The sequence below is a fragment of the Emys orbicularis genome, chromosome 1 (genome assembly GCF_028017835.1).
Source record: "Emys orbicularis isolate rEmyOrb1 chromosome 1, rEmyOrb1.hap1, whole genome shotgun sequence".
NCBI lineage: Eukaryota > Metazoa > Chordata > Testudines > Emydidae > Emys > Emys orbicularis.
The window spans coordinates 219226444-219248859 of NC_088683.1; the positions used below are offsets into that span (position 1 = coordinate 219226444).

Consider the following 22416-nt stretch of genomic DNA (forward strand, 5'->3'; position numbering starts at 1 on the left):
GGGTACTGCAGGGGGCAGAACCTCGAGAGAAGGGGCACCAGGGTCCAACGGCAAGCGAGACACCGGCCTGCAGAGAGTGCTCCTGAGTGGACAGAGCTAATTCCCAGGATGACCAGCAGGAGGCGCCACGGGTGAGTCGTCGCGACCCGCTACAGGTTCCATTGTTAAAGTTCATTGTATTGTCCAGGAAGTTGATACTAGTGTGAGAGCATAATCAGTTCCATCAGCCCTATTGCTTGGCAAGGGGAAAAATCATGGATTCTTCAAAATATTATATAGTCACCAGTGAGGAAGATGGTACTCTGGCTGTTCCAGCTAGTGAGGCCCGCTAAGGCAGCTTTTGGATAGACAGAGCCCTAAATGGGCATAAAGTGTTTTCTTATGAATATTACATTGAACTCAGAGAGGAAATAGTGTGTTTTCTGATACCATTTTGGTTCTATTGAAACATGTAAGTCAGTTTAGCAAAGCTGCTAGATAATTTTTGTAGCCCCTTTGAGGGAAAACTAAGTCTATTAACATGTAAAAGTTTAATTACTGCAACAAAATATTCCTTTTTAAAAGAAAACTCTGCAGAGTTAAATTAATAAGTTGCATTACTATGTTTTATTTTTTAAATTGACAGCATATGTAAATGAAGATCCTTTTCTCGCATTCTGTTTCTGCTCAGTGAAAAGAAAACAAATACAAATTGTGCTGGGGTGGAATAATTTTACAAAGCCTATTTTGTTATGCAGATGCACTGTAGGTGTTACAGATCTACATTTTCGGAGATTGTTAGCAAGCTTTTTCCAAAGCCTGCTAATTACAGTCTTCATAGGTATGTGCATAGCATGTGTCAGATATAGAGGATCATCCAGCTTGTGAACAGGTTCACAGCACCCCTGAAAGGTTGCTTTTTAAGTCCATGTTGAGACAGTTGTGAAATTCTTAAAGGAAATTATCGGTTTGGTTAGATTTCATTTCAAACATCGTAAGAGTTAAAAGACAGATAATCAAACCTCTTCCTCAGCAACCTCTAATTGAATTTTGAGTTGCCTAAGCAAAGAACTTCATCATGAGTATGCAAAAGTGAGTAGCTTCATATAGAGGGGAACAAATCTTGTTTTTTTCCCCCCTTCTAAATAGTTATTGTATAGAAATGTCAGGGGAGGGGAAAGTGGTGGTACAGAGTTCAGTGAATAAAGATTTCACATATTTAGTAATATTAATGAATGACAGCAACTATATTAATTAGTCAACCCAGGAATTACCCACACCCTTTACCATGAGTTGGCCTTGAACTGACATGGACATTAACAAAATGGTACTTTTATTTCCTGTTTGATGAAGGTCCTCCCTAAATCTCTATACTGCTACATACCTCATCCCATGGCCTATTCACTTCTGGCCCTGTTCTTGAGTTTACTTATATATTACAGTAATGGGTGCTATATAAGTATGTAAAATAGATGACAGATGTGGCCCCAAAATGTATCATTACTGCTGAGGACCCTTCAATAAAGTTATGACATGCTTCATTCATGTATTAATTCAGTTTTATGTCATGTAATTCTGTCGATTCCAGTAAAGTTATATCGGCGTAACACAATGGTGAAAAGAGACTCATGATCTCTGGAAAGAGAACCTGAGAATCAATCACAACCTACTAATGCATGGTAAAGCCAGCCACCCATGGCTCTGTCCAGTTAGTGAGTTAACTGTTTAATGTCCAGCGCTAGGATTCCTTTTTCAGCTGATTTATACTACTTGCTTCAGTGGCTGACTTTAGCAATTTGTTCCATATTTCAACAACCCTTTTGTGTAAAGAAACCATAAAAGTTAGGGGCTTGAAAATTGGATTTCTCTTTTGAGCAATCACTGTCCATAAATGTGGAAAATGTGTTTAAAGTCTGTAGTGCCACTTTTTATCAAAACATAGATGTTTGAATCACATCTCTACATTATTGTGGTGCTATCACAGGCTATTATGATTAAATTCATAAAACTGCTTTTCTGAAAAGAGAGATTTCAAGTTCGGGGCCTAGTTCTGCAGCCTTTGAAATCAATGGCCTGATTGACCACTGTGTTACTCCATCTTAACAATATTTGTTTTCAAATATAGGGCCCAATCTACACTTAGTTCTGCTTGGTTCACTGGAGCAACTCACATTAATAAGGGTTTGTAGGTTCCAGACTATAAACTGTGAGAAGTAAAGTGACCATCAGGATTACAGCAAGAGGCAGCAATCAAGATAACAAAAAAAATTGTTTCATCACATTTTAAAGGGTCAGATTCCCGTCTGTACACCTCACAGCAGATACGTTTCAGTCCATTTGTAATTTTCACTGATTAAATTGAATCATGTAACCTTTCCTGTGCCACATAGCAATACGTTAAGTGATAGGATATTAGATGACAACAAGATTATTCAGATATCTTTGTGCTGGATTAACACAGTAGATTTGTTTAAGCATCAGGTATCAAATTATACATAAAATGGAAATAAATTCATATCAAACAATCTAAATTAATTTCAGTATTTTTAATTATTTTTCATTTATATTGTAGTAGCTCCTAGAGACCAACCAGGAATCCTGTTGTGGTAGGTGATGTACAAACATGTAATAAATGACAGTCATATTCACATTAAACATTTGCAAATTCCATTCTGTTGCCAAGAGGTTATACTAACTAAGGAGCTAAACTTTTCATATTCAGAGTTAAAAATACAGTTTGCATAGTTTTGCAAAGTATATTTTAAATAGTGTGTGTAGATTGTACTGGGTGAATGGAGAGTGTGGAAAAATTAAATGAGCAAAGCTCTGTGTGTTTGGAAATACAGAAATGCAAAATCTATCACTATCAGTGAACAGCTGGACTCCTTGTTTGTGCCATGAACAGCTAAAAAAGTTTGTCGGTTTCTATGTACAGGACTGATTTCTATTTTATTTAATTTCCTTTGAGAATCCTGATACAATGGTATTCTAATACTTTATGATATTTCCATTTTTAATAACAAATGGCATTTGTTTTGTTGAGTTGCCATTTTGAAGCAAGTTTATGGTTAGTTGCCCCTGCTGTCACCATCAGGATGACACTATTAACGAGTTTTACTTGTCTAGACTATTGTAACAATATATTTTAATGTTTGGAATGAAGTAATTAATTCAGTTATACAGTTGTATGTCTGTAAAGATTGCTTAGTTTCACTTTGGGATCCAGTTTTATTATAGTGAATGTTTTCTACTTATGCCCTGGGTTTGAAGAGTTCCTTTGAACATTTCAAAACACCTGTTGCTCCTGATTTAGATTTCTGAAAGTTATGTATTGTCAGATGACAATTAAATTGTCTAATCAACTATTTTCCATCTTAAACTATTGTTTAGAGGTCTCCACACCTATCCCCAATCCAAAGACTTCTTTCAAAGCAGGTGGGTGAGTGTGTGGAGTGTGAGACAGAGACAGTCTATTCACCCAGTCAAAAACCTTTACATGAGTTTTGTAATGTCCCATATTAGCTAAGCTGAAGTTGAGGTGTCTGCTGTGTTCCTTCTTGCTAAAGATTCTGTTGCAGCTGCTGCTGCTCAGGTTTACACACATCTCTAATTATTTTTCTCAGCTGTTCTGACTGTTGCATTTACTCACCTGCACTAGTCATCGTCTCTGTAAGCGTGTGGACTCACCCCTGAAGCGCCTCCTGCTGGTCTCTCAGTGAATTAGCTCGATTTCCAGCCCGGAGCGCCCTCTGCAGGCCAGTGACCTGCCACAGCTGGCCCCCGTGTCCCTACCGGACCCCGGTGCCCGTTCTCTCTGAGGTGCTGCTCCCTGGCAATACCCCAACACTCTCTGGGGGTCTCCCCTCCCCGGGGAACCCTCACCCCCCTATCCCCACCTTGCCACAGTCGTAGGCTACTGCCAGCCACCAACTAGCCCCTGCTCCCTGGGGCAGACTGCAGTATCAGCCACTCATCACAGGCAAGGTTGGGTTTGGACCTGCTGCCTCTGCCTAGCCTTGGGCTGTCCCCGGCAACCCCAGTACCTGTTTGGCCTTATACTAGGCCACAGCCTGGGGGTTTCCAGGCCAGAGCTCCCCAGCTCTCTTGGCCTTCCCCCAGCCCTGCTCCACTCCAGGTACCTTCTGTAGCTCCCCAGCAGCCAGGCCTGTCTCTCTCTACAGCCAGAGAGAGACTGTGCTTCTGGCTGCCCTGGCCTTCTTATAAGGCCCAGCTGCCCTGATTGGGGCGTGGCCCAGGTGTAGCTCCTTCCCCAATCAGCTTGGGCTTTTTCTCCTAGCCCTGAGTCCTCTCCCAGGGCTGGCTTCTACCCTGTCAGGGCTGGAGCGGGTAACCACCCCACTACAGTCTCTATTAAAAAAACCCCAAATGGACGTGTTTCTATTTTTCAGCAAACAGGGCGTACCTAAATCAGAGGGAGAATCTTAGAATATATTGATTGTGGAAGGCTTTGAATCAGATTGCAACATTTCATGAAAAAACCCGTAAGTGTAGAAGAAAAACTATACATTTCCCTCAGTTCAGGGAATTTTCCTCTGATCATTCTGTGGATGGAATCGGATTTGCACATGTGCATGCATATAACTTTCCTGTCACTTCACAAAAAGCTGGGGGTTGAACCTTGTCAAGGTACATGGATTGTTTCTTTAAAAGTCTGTCAGGAAGTTAGGCAGGAGGTGGCTGAAGAAGGTACCGGGCAGAATCTCCACATTGAAGCAGAGAGAGAAGGAGAGAGAGTGGAAGTAGTTTAACAGATAATAGTTTCCTCCTTACTTAGAGAAAGTTCTCGGAGTCCAAAGAAAGGGACACTTCCTGTGATTTTATACTCCTGTCACCTTCTAGGCTCCAGAATCTGCAGATTCATATATCGTACTGGTGTCAGGACTTCAGGGCCTCTCTCTGGTTCTTTGGAAAAATACAGGCTAATTCATTTGGAGGAACATCATCTGAAACCCACACATTCAATGGCAGGGAGAAAGAATTGCTCAAAGAAAGGCCCAGATCATATCTCCCACAGAAAGCAGTGATGCTAGAAAGAGAGACAGTGCCAATATTCTGAGAGGCCCTGATTCAGGAAAGCACATAAGCATCAGGTCCATCAGACAGCGCTTAAGCACATGCTTAAGTTTCATTGACTGTATTTTTTGTATTCAACATGATTTGGAGCCCACTGCAGTATAACCTGTCTTGCTTTTTGCTGGCAACCAAAAATGTATATAAATGCTACATTGGTTTCTTTCTTGTTCTGTGGGCAGACTTTAAGGCACTGGTACTTAATCTCTGGATTTGGAGAAATATGCTGCTTGTAAGCATCCTGTATGCAGCTCTCGTGGTGTCCTCTGGTCTGACTGTTCCTGCTTTGAACTAAAGTGAGAAAAGTACTCTCTTTGCTGTTCAGTACACATGAGGTAGTGTGAAGAACACAGACTTGCATTGTGGAGGTGGCTCGGAGCCATTTCTGGCAGGGGTGTCAATCATTTGATTACTTTTTCCAAACAGTTTCCAGGTTGAGGAAAAGCCAGGGAAGAGAAATAATTCTTGCCTTTCAAAAGCCAAGAGAGGCAAGGAAGGACAGAGGATATTTAATCGGATGAATGTGGATTGCTACATGATGGTGTCTGTTTTGTGATGTTCCCTCTACACAGTCCATATTGGTGATGCGTGCGTGATGCAAACATTGATATACAGCATCAGAACATAACACTGATTATTTTGTGGTGTTAAATAACATTTTATTGATTTCTTGGCTCTCCAGCTCTGCTAGACTTAATACCACTACTTCAGAAGCACATAATTATATAGAGACGTGTTAAGAAACAAAGTCCATTGGGGTATCATATGCTTGAGTGCTGTCACAGAGACTTCTTGTAAAAAAAAAAATGACACTCTGAATTATGTAAACTGCCCATCTTAACCAATGTTTAGTTGGCACATGTGCCACTGTAAACAATCTAATCAACATATGAACAGGCATAATGCCATCCAAACACATAGGCATGAATGTAGGCTACCAAAGCCAATGATTCTAAAAGACCCTCCAATATTGTAGTTAAGGGCAAAAATCCCAAATAGACATATTTGCTATACAGATATGTGACTTAGTTAAAGAATTAACTAATTACTAAAGAGATGTGTAGGTATTTGAACAGAATGAAACCCAACTCCATGTATTTTGCTTTTGACATATATTACTGAGTAAACTGCACGTCTCACCCCCACCTGGTCTTGTCATGTGTTAGGCGTCTAGCTGTCACCTGAGCTGGGAATGTAGTCACACAATTCTCCTACGCTTAGACCGGGCACTGGGTTGCAGTCCACTGGTATTAATCATGTTTGCCTCCACAGGTCTGACTTAGGCCAAGACCCTGCAGTTCTGTTCCCTCCGGGGCAATTACAATGCTAAGCGGTGACTTAATAAACTTCTAAAAGAAATGTATCATTTATTTAGAGGGAAACCATTCCAGAAAAAAATCATAAAAATAATCAACCTGGTTTTATGCATGTCTGGCTTACTAAGAATCTAACCATCTCCCACACTGGAACTCTAGAAGGACTAATTCCCTATCAGAGAAATGAGGTTGGTGAGGCGATATCTTTTATAGAGCTAACTGCTGTTGGTGGAAGATACACACTTTTTGAGCTAAACAGTGCTCTTCTCTCTGTCAGCTTGACTCCTTGTTAGAGCTCCTTGTTAGACAGTAGCCTGTCTGAAAATTCAACTCCCCTTCTTGGGGATCAGATCAGTTTTATGCTGTTTATAGCCCTTTTGATTTCCAAGTTCACCAAACTTGGCAGAACAAGCTTGCATCTTCCTTGGAGACAGGAGGTAAGATCCTTGAAACTAATAGTTTTTTCCATGGTCTTTCAGCTGTATGCTTGGTGTTTTCTGATCTGGGAAGCTGTTGTGTGTTGCCTTCCTGTTTATTATTCCGATACACCCTGGTGATCTAACGATACAATAACTTCCCCTCACAGACCTGGCCACATACAATGTTCCTATATTTTTTTACATATCAGTATTCATTACATTGTTATGTACCAGCTCCCCTTCTGTCCCAATATGGAATTTTCAGTAGCTTATTATGATAGCTATGTTCACTTTCTGTGAACAATTCTAGACTAGATTTCTACATGTGTGCTTGAGGCCTCCTTAAATGATCACAACTACGAGCTACTTTTTTGCTACATACATTGTAAGGTATCAAGACTGACAAATCATTATAAGACATCAGAAATCTTACATTGGTCTTCCGTGTTCTCAAAGACCACATGACATTTCTGTTGAATAGACCTAAAATATTAAGAAGTGAAGGGATTTTTTTTACTAAAGATCTTCACCTCATATAATAGTCCTGTATAATTTCATAAGAATGAAAGCCAATGCAAATTTTATATGGCTAAACTGCAAATTATTGTAAAAACTATCTATTGTACAAAATGATATCCTTTCTATAGCTTTATTACAGGGATGTAAGTATCTACTAAATTCTATAAGATGGTTCAAAAAAATCTAGAGAATGATTACCACTTTCCGTTACATTCTGTAGGCCTTTCCTTTAGGTGTTGTTATGAATAATACTGGATATTTTTCCTCATGTAAAGTGCAGCAACAGTATTGAATGTTTGTTTTGTTTGTTTGTTTGGTGTTTTTTTATTTTTTTTGACCAAAGTTTACTTATTCAGGTAGCAAAGTCTTTCTGCTTTAAATCAGACTCACCAAAATATTGCCCTTCAAGTTTTCTTCTAAATCTCTCTCAATAACACGTTGGTCATGCAGGGATAAGATCTGTTTCCCACATCAAGCAAGACTCTATAGTCTTGGTGAAGGGTAACTCCATGAGGGCTACTGGCTGGAAGTGATAATTTCCTCCCCACATCTTCTTGGACAGGCTATGGAGGATTAACAGAGCCACTTTGTGATGATACTGTTGCCTCAAGCAGCATATAGTACCACACAGTTCCTTCAGCACTCGTCCTCTTTGGGGCAGGGTGGACTTGTAGATCTAATATGTAGCAGGTCCACTTCCATCTCCACAGCTCTTTCCACTGCAAATTCAATCATAAAAGAGTCCTTGTGTAACACATGCTTGCTATCCATATAACTCGCTGCTGTAGACATTACTGAACCAAAGGGTAACATTTCCAATGGGACTTAGGCTCCTTACTTAAGCACTTTTGACAATTTTACTCAAAGAATTTAGTGGAATTCACAAAAAAAGAGTAGACATTTTTATGAATAATGAGAATATCATTATCCTCAGGTAAGAATAATTAAGATAAAAATATATAAAGGCTCATGCTTCAGGACAAAAACATAAACAATCACCACTTTCCAGTGGTGAGGAAGAAAATTCCATTTTGAGGCATGTAATTGTATAATATTCTAGTATGTGGGTTGAGCCATTCCACTGAAATATAGAGGCTACTGGACCAGGTTGAACATTGGTGTAGTATAGTATTCCTATGACCGTGAAATACAACTATAAGTGGCTTGGAGCTACTCTCAATTTTATGTGTATAACTTTTTTTTTTTTTTTTTTTTTTTTGTACAAACAGGCAGCACTACAGGAATTGGAGCAAAGGCGTCCCCAACTGGAGGAGCTAATAACTGCAGCACAGAATCTAAAAAACAAGACCAGCAATCAAGAGGCCAGAACAATCATTACTGATAGCAGTAAGTGGTGATTCCACTACCATATAACTCCCCAGGCAAGAAATATAGAGGATGTTATAACTTTTAAGCATAGTATTTTTCAAAGTATGTTTGCCATGAGAAGTGGAAATTATCTATTTTTATTTGTAAGGTAATTCTCATTAGGGTGAGAATTTTACACTAGGGTTGGATACACCCTTTCAGAGAAAGAGTCCCCATAACTTTCACAGAAAACTTGCACTAAGCCTCTCTGGAAAGTTTGATTACTCTCCTGCCCCCATTATTTTCTATGTATACATGAATGCTTTCTGTGATAATCCACCAAAAAAGTGGCACAGATAGTTGGTGCAAGATAGTAATGGGGCACCTTCCCCCCCCCCTCCATATTATGTTGATTATGTTGCATACCAATTCCTAAATCTGGCCCTCTTATTTGTAGTAGCACCTAGAGACTCCATTTAGGGATTGAAGCCCCATTTGCTAGTTGTGGTACAAAACACTAACGGTATTATATAAATAATTTTCACATACTTCCTTATTCTGGCTGAGACCTGAAGCACAGTGTTGCTGTGAGAGAGCCTGTTTTCATATTTGCATCCTGAGCAGAAGGTGTTAGCATCAGAAATCTTATGAAGGAATACGTTCTCATGAGAGATTCTCCCTAGCAGAGTCCCAAATGTGCGGGTTAATTCAGATAAAGTTTGCATAAGTACCTGAACTTGTTGAGTGCTTGTTCATATCAAATGTATGTAGTTCTCTTATCACTAATTTGTACTAAGGTTTCATTAAATATGTGTATATATATATCTATATTCTATAGATATACAGAGTCTACTAAAGAAATGTAATGGTTATAGTCTTTTCTTGAAATGCAACCATTAACGTGAATTGTGTGTGTGCCTAGAGTCCTTTCTATGGTAAAACTGAACTTATCTTCCAGAGAAATTGCGTGAGAAATGAAAGATGAGTATATACGTTGAGGATAAAAAAAAACCCACCATAAACTATTAAAAACGTTATTATAACTACAAATACATATGTAATTATTGATGCAGTATCCTTTTGCATGGAGACTTGGTGAATATTTGATTTGATTTTGATCTACAGGGGTCTCCTAACCCTACTGGTTTCACTTGGACTTTGAATGTATATATAGTTGTATATAAAAAAAACAAAGATTTTCTCATGTTTAAATTAGGTAATATTTTATTTAGTAGGCAGAGAGATCATAAATGCAGCAGTCTTCCTGATCTGTTGGATACGTAATCTGTTGTCACATGGTATCTGCCACAGGTTTTTTTAATTATTATTTTATTTTTTTAATGAAAATATTTTAATGTACCTGAATATCCATATCACTGGAACTACTGTACAAAGGTTCTTCATTTCCCCCCCTCCTAATTAGAGGAGATGTTCTCAGAGCCTTTTTGATCTAGTCTTCTGAGGCACCAGACTGGATTCATGAAAGTGTTATCATGATTAGATATTTTCTGTTTGTAGAATTTTAACTACTAAATAGTATTCAGAAGAGTTATTTATCTATTTTTGAATTTTAAAGAGTGGATCAAATGATAAATAATTCAGATGTGATATTTTTAGAAAAATGCTACTATACATGTGTAGATGTCAGAATGTGACATTTATGAGTTACCTTTTCTTAATATACGCCAACTATGGGAAATTATCATTATTGCACAAATATTTTCCTGTATATTGACATTTTTCCTTATAGTAAAATGATTAAGGGTCCTCTATTAGGTCTAATTCCTGAAGTACTTAGTCAGCTTTCTTGTAGGGGGTAATAGGACATTTGCTTCCTTCTAAGAGTTCTGTGGAGAAACCTCTCACCCACACAGAGATCAGTGCAGGAGCAGGGTGTAAATGAAACCTAATTAAAGATTTCAGGATTTGACTCTGTGTGAAGAAGAGTTGAGTGGTTTGTTAGTGACTGCCGATTCATCTCAAGTTTGTAAGATTTAGTTCTGTTAATTGTACTAGTAGCCCTATAGCTTTTTGTGAAAGTATCAGACAATGCAATATTTTCTTCTAAAATAGTCCCATCATCTGTTTTTTAGGAATGTATCTTTCTAAGGGTATGTCTACACTACAGGATTAATCCGAATTTATATAATTCGAATTTAGGAAACCGATTTTATAAATTCGAATGTATTCGGCCACACTAGGCACCATTAATTCGGTGGTGTGCGTCCAAGCTACCATAGTAGCATCGATTTCCAGAGCGTTGCATTGTGGGTAGCTTTTCCATAGCTATCCCATAGTTCCCGCAGTCTCCACCCCCCTTGGAATTCTGGGTTGAGACCCCAGTGCATGATGGGGCAAAAAACATTGTCGCAGGTAGTTCTGGGTACAGCCTCCCCCTCCCTCCCTGAAAGCAACGGCAGACAACCATTTCGCGCCTTTTTTCCTGAGTGAACTCTGCAGACTCCATTCTGCATCAAGCATGGATCCCGTTGTGCTCCAGAACGCAGTCTTGAACATTATAAACACCTCGCGCTTTCTCGTGGAGTTTATGCTTACACAGGACCAGAAAAAAGAGGCGAGGAGGAGGAGGCGGCGATTGCAGCGCAGCGACCAGCGTGATGAGGACATGGACACGGACACAGAATTCTCTGAGACCGCGGGCCCCGGTGCTTTGGAGATTATGATGTTAATGGGCCAGGTTATAGGCTTGGAACGCCGATTCTGGGCCCGGGAAACAAGCACAGACTGGTGGGACCGCATAGTGTTGCAGGTGTGGGACGATTCCCAGTGGCTGAGAAACTTTCGCATGCGTAAGGGCACTTTCATGGAACTTTGTGACTTGCTTTCCCCTGCCCTGAAGCGCCAGAATACCAAGATGAGAGCAGCCCTCACAGTTGAGAAGCGAGTGGCGATAGCCCTGTGGAAGCTTGCAACGCCAGACAGCTACCGGTCAGTCGGGAATCAATTTGGAGTGGGCAAATCTACTGTGGGGGCTGCTGTGATGCAAGTAGCCAAAGCAATCACTGAGGTGCTGCTACGAAAGGTAGTGACTCTGGGAAATGTGCAGGTCATAGTGGATGGCTTTGCTGCAATGGGATTCCCTAACTGTGGTGGGGCAATAGATGGAACCCATATTCCTATCTTGGCACCGGAGCACCAGGGTACCCAGTACATAAACCGCAAGGGGTACTTCTCAATGGTGCTGCAAGCACTTGTGGATCACAAGGGACGTTTCACCAACATCCATGTGGGCTGGCCGGGAAGGGTTCATGACGCTCGCGTCTTCAGGAACACCAATCTGTTTAAACGGCTGCAGCAAGGGACTTACTTTCCGGACCAGAAAATAACCGTGGGGGATGTTGAAATGCCAATTGTTATTCTTGGGGACCCAGCCTACCCCTTAATGCCATGGCTCATGAAGCCATACACAGGCAGCCTGGACAGGAGTCAGGAGTTGTTCAACTATAGGCTGAGCAAGTGCAGAATGGTGGTAGAATGTGCATTTGGCCGTTTAAAAGGTCGCTGGCGATCCTTATTGACTCGCTCAGACCTCAGCCAAACCAATATCCCCATTGTTATTACTGCTTGCTGTGTGCTTCACAATCTCTGTGAGAGCAAGGGGGAGACCTTTATGGCAGGGTGGGAGGCTGAGGCAAATCGCCTGGCTGCTGATTACTCGCAGCCAGACACCAGGGCGATTAGAAGAGCACACGATGAAGCGCTGCGCATTAGGGAAGCTTTGAAAACCAGTTTCATGACTGGCCAGGCTACAGTGTGAAATTTATGTTTGTTTATCCTTCCTGAAAACCCGCCCCCTTTATTGACTCATTCTCTGTAAGGAACCCACCCTCCCCCTTCCCCCAGCTTGCTTTCAAAGGAAATAAAGTCACCATTGTTTAAAAATCATTTATTCTTTATTAATTGATTATAAAAAGAGGGAGAGAACCTGAGTGGGGTTTGGGAGGAGGATCAGCGGGAAGGAAAAGCCCAGTAAAAAAAGGTTAAGAAAATGGCAGCCTTTTGCTTGGGCTGTCCACTGGGGTGGAATGGGAGGGTGTACGGAGCCTCCCCCCCCCCCCGTGTTCTTAAACGTCTGGGTGAGGAGGCTATGGAACATGGTGAGGAGGTAGGGGGGTTATACAGGGGCTGTAGCGGCACAGAACCTGAGTGGGGTTTGGGAGGAGGATCTGCGGGAAGGAAAAGCCCAGTAAAAAAAGGTTAAAAAAATGGCAGCCTTTTGCTTGGGCTGTCCACTGGGGTGGAATGGGAGGGTGTACGGAGCCTCCCCCCCCCCCCGTGTTCTTACACGTCTGGGTGTGGAGGCTATGGAACATGGTGAGGAGGTAGGGGGGTTATACAGGGGCTGTAGCGGCACTCTGTTCTCCAGCAGCCGTTCCTGAAGCTCCACCAGACGCCGGAGCATGTCTGTTTGCTCACGCAGCAGCCCCAGCGTTGCTTCCCGACTCCTCTGATCTTCCTGCCGCCACCTCTCATCTCGAGCGTCTCTCCTCTCCTCACATTGGTCCCTTCTGTCCTCCCATTGGTCCCTCATGTCCTCACGTTGGTCCCTCCTGTCCTCACGGTCACTGGCTTCTTTCCTATACTTGCAAACCGTCTCCTTCCACTCATTCAGATGAGCTCTTTCATTCCTGGTGGATTGCATGATTTCGGAAAACATCTCTTCTCTCGTCTTTTTTTTACGACGCCTTATCTGGGATAGCCTTCGGGAAGGAGGAGGGAGGCTTGAAACATTTGCACCTGCTGGAGGGAGTGAAAAAAGGAGAGAATTTTTTTAAAAGATACATTTTTCAGAACAATGCTTATACTCTTTCACGGTGTATACTATTCACATTACATAGCACATGTGATTTCTGTGCAAGGTCGCATTTTGCCTCTTAATATTGAGTGCCTGTGGCTTTGCTGCTAGAGATCACAGACGCAGGTCCGGGCAACAGAATTCACCTTGCATGCTGCCATGGTAAGCCACTGTCTTTAGGCTTCTGCGCCCTGCTTTCCCACATACCAAGCAAAGCCCGTTGTGCTGCAGTTTTCCTGTTAGCTTGTTTTCTGCTGCTGAAGGTTAACACCCCCCCCCCCCATCCAATTCTCTGGGATGAGTGCTTTCTCCCTCCCCCCACCGCGTGGCTGGTATCAGGGAAGATCCCTGCAGGAACCAAACTAACAACACCCCCCCCCCACCCGCCATGAATTCTCTGGGATGAGTGCTTTCTCCCTCCCCCCACCGCGTGGCTGGTATCAGGGAAGATCCCTGCAGGAACCAAACTAACAACCCCCCCACCCCCACCCGCCATGAATTCTCTGGGATGAGTGCTTTCTCCCTCCCCCCATCGCGTGGCTGGTATCAGGGAAGATCCCTGCAGGAACCAAACTAACAACACCCCCCCACCACCCGCCATGAATTCTCTGGGATGAGTGCTTTCTCCCTCCCCCCACCGCGTGGCTGGTATCAGGGAAGATCCCTGCAGGAACCAAACTAACAACACCCCCCCCCCACCCGCCATGAATTCTCTGGGATGAGTGCTTTCTCCCTCCCCCCACCGCGTGGCTGGTATCAGGGAAGATCCCTGCAGGAACCAAACTAACAACACCCCCCCCCACCCGCCATGAATTCTCTGGGATGAGTGCTTTCTCCCTCCCCCCACCGCGTGGCTGGTATCAGGGAAGATCCCTGCTAGCAAAACGCGAAAAGCTCTGGGCCAATCCTCCCCCCCCCCTTTGCACTTGGCTAAATGCAGGGAAGGATTTCTTTTCAGCCACAGGCAAACAGCCCAGTAGGAACGGCCACCTCTGTCCCCTTAATTAAATTCCCTTATTTCAACCAGGTTACCCTAAGCGATATCACTCTCCTGAGGATTACACAGCAAGATAAAGAACGGATGTTGCTTGAATGCCAGCAAACACCGGGACCATACGCTGCCAGGCTCTGTCAGGCAATGATACCAGATTACTTGCTACTAGCATGGCGTGGTCAAGTGTCCTACCATGGAGGACGGAATAAGGCTGCACTGCCCAGAAACCTTGTGGCAAGGCTTTTGGAGTACCTCCAGGAGAGCTTCATGGAGATGTCCCTGGAGGATTTCCGCTCCATCCCCAGACATGTTAACAGACTTTTCCAGTAGCTGTACTGGCTGCGAATGCATCCCAAGTGCTCAGGGCAAATTAATCATTAAAAATGCTTGCTTTTAAACCATGTTTTATATTTTAAAAGGTAAACTCACCTGAGGTCCCTTCCATGGGGTCATGGTCTTGGGTGCTGGCTTGGGAGGCTTGGGAGGGTACTTCAGTCAGGGTGAGAAACAGATCCTGGCTGTTGGGGAGAACGGAGAGCTGGGTGCTCTCTGCCAGCTCGTCCTCCTCCTCCTCCTCTTCCCCTTCCACGGAATCATCAGGTGTACCTGATGAGATTATCCCCAGCTCGGAATCCACAGTCAGAGGTGGGGTAGTGGTGGCGGCCCCCCCTAGAAATGCATTTAGCTCAGCGTAGAAGCGGCATGTCCGCGGCTCTGACCCGGAGCGACCGTTTGCCTCCTTTGCTTTTTGATAGGCTTGTCTGAGCTCCTTGACTTTCACGCGGCACTGATCTGTGTCCCTATTGTGGCCTCTCTCCATCATGCCCTTGGAAATTTTTTCATAAGTTTTGGCATTTCGTCTTTTCGAACGCAGTTCTGCTAGCACTGAATCCTCTCCCCATATAGAGATCAAATCCAGTACCTCCTGTACGGTCCATGCTGGTGCTCTTTTTCGATTATCAGCCTGCATGGTTACCTGTGCTGATGAGCTCTCTGTGGTCACCTGTGCTCTCCACGCTGTGCAAACAGGAAATGAAATTCAAATGTTCCCGGGGCTTTTCCTGTCCACCTGGCCAGTGCATGCGAGTTCAGATTGCTGGCCAGAGCGGTCACAATGGTGCACTGTGGGATAGCTCCTGGAGGCCAATAACATCGAATTGCGGCCACACTAACCTTAATTCGGATTAATAATACCGATTTTGACGCTACTCCTCTCGTCGAGGAGGAGTACAGAAATCGAATTAAAGGGCCCTTTAATTCGAATTAACTGGCTTCGTTGTGTGGACGGGTCAAGCGTTAATTCGAATTAAGGCAGCTAAATCCGAATTAAAGTCGTAGTGTAGACCAGGCCTAATAATGAACAGATTCTTAATTCCTTTATCAGTTTTTCTCACTCCTCATACTGATGGGAGTTTTGCTTAATTAAGAATCCAGAAAAAACTGGCCCAATATTGCTTAGAAGATATATAGCACTGAACAAACATTAAGTAAAAAGCCGCACAATAACTGCATTAGGTAATTAAATATTAGTTATATGTCTGTCAAGCGATTAAAAAAATTAATCACAATCGCACTGTTAATAATAGAATACCATTTATTTAAATATTTTTGGATATTTTCTACATTTTCATATATATTGATTTCAATTATAACAGAATACAAAGTGTACACTTTATATTTATACAGTTATTTGCACCATAAAAAACAAAAGAAATAGTATTTTTCAATTCAACTAATACAAGTACTGTAGTGCAATCTCTTTATCGTGAAAGTTGAACTTACAAATGTAGAATTATGTACAAAAAAAACTGCATTCAAAAATAAAACAATGTAAAACTTTACAGGCTACAAGTCCACTCAGTCCTACTTCTTGTTCATCCAAACACTCAGACAAACAAGCTTATTTACAATTGCAGGAAATAATGCTGCCCATTTCTTGTTTACAATGTCACCTGAAAGTGAGAACAGGTGTTCTCATGGCACTATTGTAGTCGGTGTCACAAGATATTTACATGCCAGATGCACTAAAGGTTTGTATGTCTCTTCATGCTTCAACCACCATTCCAGAAGAAACGTGTCCATGCTGAGGATGGATTCTGCTCGATAACGATCCAAAGCAGTGCGGACTGACACATGTTCACTTTCATCATTGGAGTCAGATGCCACTAGCAGAAGGTTGATTTTCTTTTTTGGTGGTTCGGGTTCTGTGGTTTCCACATTGGAGTGATGCTCTTTTAAGACTTCTGAAAGCATGCTCCTCATCTCATCCCTCTCAGATTTTGGAAGGCACTTCAGATTCTTAAACCTTGGGTCGAGTGCTGTACCTATCTTTAGAAATTTCACATTGGTACCTTCTTTGTGTTTAGGCAAATTTGCAGTGAAAGTGTTCTTAAAATGAACAACATGTGCTGGGTCATCATCCGAGACTGCTATAACATGAAATATATGTCAGAATGAGGGTAAAACAGAATAGGAGACATACAATTCTCCCCCAAGGAGTTCAGTCACAAATTTAATTGACTTTTTTTTTTAAAATGAGCATCATCAGCATGGAAGCATGTCCTCTGGAATGGTGGCTGAAGCATGAAGGGGCATATCTGGCATGTAAATACCTTGCTTCACCAGCAGGGCCACCCGGGGGGGGGGGGGGAGCAAGTGGGGCAATTTTCCCCGGGCCCCACAGGGGCCCCGTGAGCCCTGGCCCGGCAGCGGTCTGGGTCTTCAGCGGCATTTCAGTGGTGGGTCCTTCAGTGCTGCCGAAGACGCGGAGCAACTGAAGGGCCCCCCACTGCCGAAATGCTGCCGAAGACTCGGACCACCGCCGGGTGAGTAAAAGCGCTGCAGCCAGGGCCAGAATCGGGCCCCGCGCCCCTAAGAGGGCCCCACAACGTCCCAAAGGAAGGTCCCTCCGCCAAACTGCCGCCGAAGGCACCAGCAGCCGATTGAGCTGCCGCCGAAGTCCTGGCACTGTCGGCGGCGGCAGCTCAATCGTTGCCGCTGTCTTTGGCGGCATTTCGGTGGAGGGTCCTTCCTCCGCGGCAGCGATTGAGCTGCCGCCAAAGACAGCAGCGGGATTTCGGCAGCAGCTCCTTCGAATCGGGCCCCGCGGTGCCTAAAGCCAGCCCTGGCTGCAGCTCCCCCGCTTTGCCCCAGGCCCCCAGAATCCTCTGGGCGGCCCTGTTCACCAGCTACAAAAGTGCCATGTGAACGCCTGTTCTCACTTTCTGGTGACATTGTAAATAAGAAGTGGGCAGCATTATCCCCTGTAAATGTAAACAACCTTGTTTGTCTTAGCGATTGGCTGAACAAGAAGTAGGACTGAGTGGACTTGTAGCCTCTAAAGTTTTGTTTTGTATTTTGTTTTTGAGTGCAATTATATAACAACAACAAAAATCTACATTTGTAAGTTTCACTTTCACAATGAAGAGATTGCACTACAGTACTTGTTTGAGGAGAATTGAAAAATACTATTTTATCATTTTTACAGTGCAAATATTTTAAATAAAAAATAATATAAAGTGAGCAGTGTACCCTTTGTATTCTGTGTTGTAATTGAAATCAATATATTTGAAAATGTAGAAAAAACATCCAAAAATATTTAATAAATTTCAATTGGTATTCTATTGTTTAACGATGAGATTAAAAATGCAATTAATCGTGATTAATTTTTTGAGTTAATTGTGTGAGTTAGCTGTGATTAATCGACACCCCTAACTATTTATTCTCATATTACAGACATGGCAATGGAGTCACAGAAAATGAAGTGCCTTATTCAAAACCACACAGAAAGGGAATATGGAAGTAAAACTCAGAAATAGAGCTATCAGTTCTGAAATACTAAAAAAAAATCAATTCAGAATTTTGGCCGAATCAAAACCACCAGAAAATTTTAGTTTCTGGTTGAACAAAAAGTGTTTTCTTCAACCCAAAATTAAGCAATTTGTTTGGACTTGGGGCATTTTTAACCTTTTTAAATAAAAGCAAAGGAAATGAAGGTGGTGGCGAAGGCACCCTCCTTATACCCAATATCCACGGTACTTCTCTGGGGTGTGCAAGACCCACTTTTAAATCCCTGCTCTGGAGCAAGGACTCAACAATGGTACTCAACTGTCAGGAGTTCTTCCTGACAGTTGAGTACCCTAACCACTGGGCTATTGGCTGTTGGGGATGGGGGTGCTTTTTCAGTCTCTTCTATTGAAACTGTTCCACTTCGTATCAGTCACCCTCACCATCAGGCTATAAAGTCATTCTCTCTTTCTTGCTGTCTCTCACCCAGTGACTATTCAAGTATTACAGCAAAACAGCTTCAACATGAGAAATTTAGAGAGACCTACAGTGAATAGCTAATAACCTGGCAGTTAGAATACTCACATGAGTACTCACATGGGGGAAGTACTCTCCAGAGCAGAGATTCAAACTTGTAACTCCTACATCATAGAATCATAGAAATGTAGGACTGGAAGGGACATCAAGTGGTCATCTAGTCCAGTCCCTTGCACTCATGGCAGGGCAAAGTATTATCTAGAGCATCTCTGTCTAACCTGCTCTTAAAAATCTCCAATGACAGAGATTCCACATACTCTCTAGGCAATTTATTCCAGAGCTTAACCACCCTGACAGTTAGGAAGTTTTTCCTGATGTCCAACCTAAACCACCCTTGCTGCAAATTAAGCCCATTGCTTCTTGTCCTATCCTCAGAAGCAGGGCCGGCTCTGGCTTTTTTGCCACCCCAGGCAAAAAAGCCTCCGGCCGCCCCTCCCAGCGTAGCAGGGGAGGGCGCGGGGGGGAGGGCGGCCGGAGCCCCGGGGGGAAGGCGGTGAGCCCCGGCCGGGGCTCCGCTCTTCCTGGCGGCCGGGGGGAGGGCGCCGGGGGGGAGGGCGGCCGGAGCCCTGGGAGGAGGGCGGAGTGCCTGGCCGGGGCTCCGCTCTCCCCAGCGGCCGGGGTGGAGGGCGGCCAGAGCGCCGGGGGGAGGGCGGCGAGCCCGGCCGTGGCCCCACTCTCCTCGGCGGCCGGAGCCGGAGCGCCGCGCCACCCCCCTCCAGGTGCCGCCCCAAGCACAAGCTTGGTGGGCTGGTGCCTGGAGCCGGCCCTGCTCAGAAGTTAATGAGAACAATTTTTTCCCTCCTCCTTGTAACAATCTCTTATGTACTTGAAAACTGTTATCGTGTCCCCTCTCAATCTTCTCTTCTTCAGACTAAACAAACCAATTTTTTTTCAATCTTTCCTCATATGTCATGTTGTCTAGATTTTTAATCATTTTTGTTTCTCTTCTCTGGACTTTCTCCATTTTGTCCACATCTTTCCTGAAAATGTGGCACCCAGAACTGGACACAATACTCCATCTGAGGCCTAATCAGCGCAGACTAGAGCGGAAGAATTATTTCTCGTGTCTTGCTTAAAACACTCCTTCTAATATATCCCATAATTATGTTTGCTTTTTTTGAACAGTGTTACACTGTTGACTCATATTTAGCTTGTGATCTACTATGACCCCCAGATCCCTTTCTGCAGTCCCTAGGCAGTCATTTCCCATTTTGTTTGTGTGCAACTGGTTGTTCTTCCAAAGTGGAGTAATTTGCATTTGTCCTATTGAATTTCATCCTGTTGACTTCATAGGGAGTAATCACTGGGGAATTGGGTATTGCCATTTTTGCACTTTTTTTTTTCATTTTCACCAAAACAATTTATTCAAATCAATACAAATTCATTAAATGTTTTGGTTGACCCATATCTGCATTTTTTTCAATGAAAAAATATTTTTGCCCAGCCCTACCCAGTGATTACTGGCTCCCATTCCTGTGCCAGTCCGTCATGTTGCCTGCTTTACTATATATGTTACCTATTAAAAATCTAAATGTAAATGGTAGTTAGAAAAAGGTTATTGCCTTTAACAGATATTTATAGAAATTACAGTTTATCAAAACAGCTGTACTGCAGTGGTTTTATTAGATCTCTCTGAAATCTATGAAAGGGAATAAAAAAATCAAGTCATAAACAGTATTGTTTTAATAAAATTGCCTTAATACTGCTTAGGTATAGTCTTCATTGTAAAAAATAGGGACAGAAAAGAAATAGAAGCTCATAAGAACTTTTTTTCACACTTACTTCATTATCTATATGAAACTGCAGAAGCTACAGTACTTAGAAAAGACTCATCTGGATAAAGAAAAGTTTGTTTAATGTTTATATAATGTTATATTAAAATACCTTTTCCTTCCATCATGGTTTATGACTTCTATATTTGGAAAAATCCAAGTATAATAATTAAATTTTGTCCTGAGGAAATCTAAAAATCCCTCTGCACTTGTAATATCCTTGGTAGTAAGTTTTGTTGTAACACTTCTGTGTGCTATTCATTATTCTGCATAAATACTAGCTCCAAAATGTTTCGCTTTAGCATAGATCAGAATTTTTGGTTCTTAAAAATAAGGTTGAATCAATTTATAGCCAATTCAGATATCGTGAAATTCTATTTAATTTAGTTGGGTTTTTAAAATCCTTTTTGTTTGTTTTCCATTCAGAGGAGAGAGAGAGAGAGAGAGAGAGTGTGTGTGTGTGTGTGGAATATATAATAAGCTGACTTCTGGTTTTGGTCAAAACTGGAAATGGAAGCACCTAAATTGTATCTTGCTGGAACCAGGAAGTTCCAGAAAGTTTGCATAAGTATATTTTCCTGATAAGTATCCCGGCCCCAGTTTCTAAGCTTAACATAACCTTGGATAACCTTTTAAAGTTTGCCTTCACTACTGATTTATAGCTCAATTGTGTGATTTGGCTACTGGCCTGAGTATGCAGTAGTGTGGAGATACCAAAATAAATTACATTAGCTTTAAAGTATTGTGTGAAAAATAGCTTCTTAATGGTCCAGAGAGTCTCTTTCTCAGGGACTAGATGAAGCAAAAAAAACATGTGTACATTTTCAGTAGCTGGGTTTAAATAATGAACTGCCAAAACATTTTTGATAAGTAAATTAGGTTACGTTGCATTCAATGCATACATAATGACAGTAAATAAAAGCATTTCAAGGAACTTTATTTTGACCACTAATCACACTATTGGAACTAGATGATTTCCTTTTGAAATGCATTTTGACTATGACTCTCTAAAACAAATCACAAACACATGAATAATTTATAGAGAAAATCTTCAAAAATGTTTGTTTATTTTTTGAAGAACATAGCCATACATTATTGGCTGTTAAAAAAGAGCTGTGCTTGAAATATGGTGAAAAGAGTCTGAGTGTGCAGCTACATAAAAATAAACATATTTTTATTGAATACCTTGTTGTATCTGACAGCTTTATAGGAAAAATCATCAACTTATCATTCACTTCTACATGAAATCGTATGCAACTCCTGTAGTGAATTACTGTGGTGCTGTTGTTCTCAATGTCTTAATAAAATAGCTATCTTTATTACAATGTCATCCATAGGATTTTTCTCACGGCTATTGAATATCCTTAAAAACATGACCACTTGGTGGAAAAAAATCAAACATGTATAATCCAGAATTTGTCATCCAGTAGTCAGCCCTTTCAGGTTACAAAGATGTGCTTTGCACATGTGATTTGTTTTGAAAATTAAGATATTGATATTTTTATGGCTGGAATGTTGAAGAAACCCAATATAAATCTTATTCCACATATTTCAAGAACTTATTACAAGCTGTAGTTTCCTGGGTAGCTTCCATAAAATTTAATACCTATTAATCATCTGACCCTTTTCTTTACATTTAAAATTATTAGGCCTCAATTATGCCTCCTATGAAGCTTACCTGTGTTGTGGAAGTGGAAGGAGTGCACTACCTGAGTGCTAATGTCAGTGAGAAATACAGCTTTGAAAGGATTAATGCATCCTGGGTGCTGGGAGAAGAATCCCTTGCTAACCTCTGAAATCACTTTCCCTACACAGTACTGTAGCTGCAGCCCAGACACATTCCCTTCTGGTTCTGTGTAGCAAAAGTGAGCTGGGACCT

The 22416-nt window shown here is 42.2% G+C and overlaps 1 protein-coding gene across 3 annotated transcripts in view; it reads left to right on the plus strand.

Annotated features, from left to right (window-relative positions):
• Positions 1–22416, plus strand: part of DMD (dystrophin) — a 1466768-nt gene that overhangs the window by 956683 nt on the left and 487669 nt on the right. For all 3 annotated transcript variants that reach the window (XM_065405744.1, XM_065405758.1, XM_065405751.1), the window contains one exon: positions 8554–8671. In XM_065405744.1, the coding sequence (XP_065261816.1) occupies positions 8554–8671 (118 nt within the window). The remainder of the gene's footprint in view (positions 1–8553; positions 8672–22416) is intronic.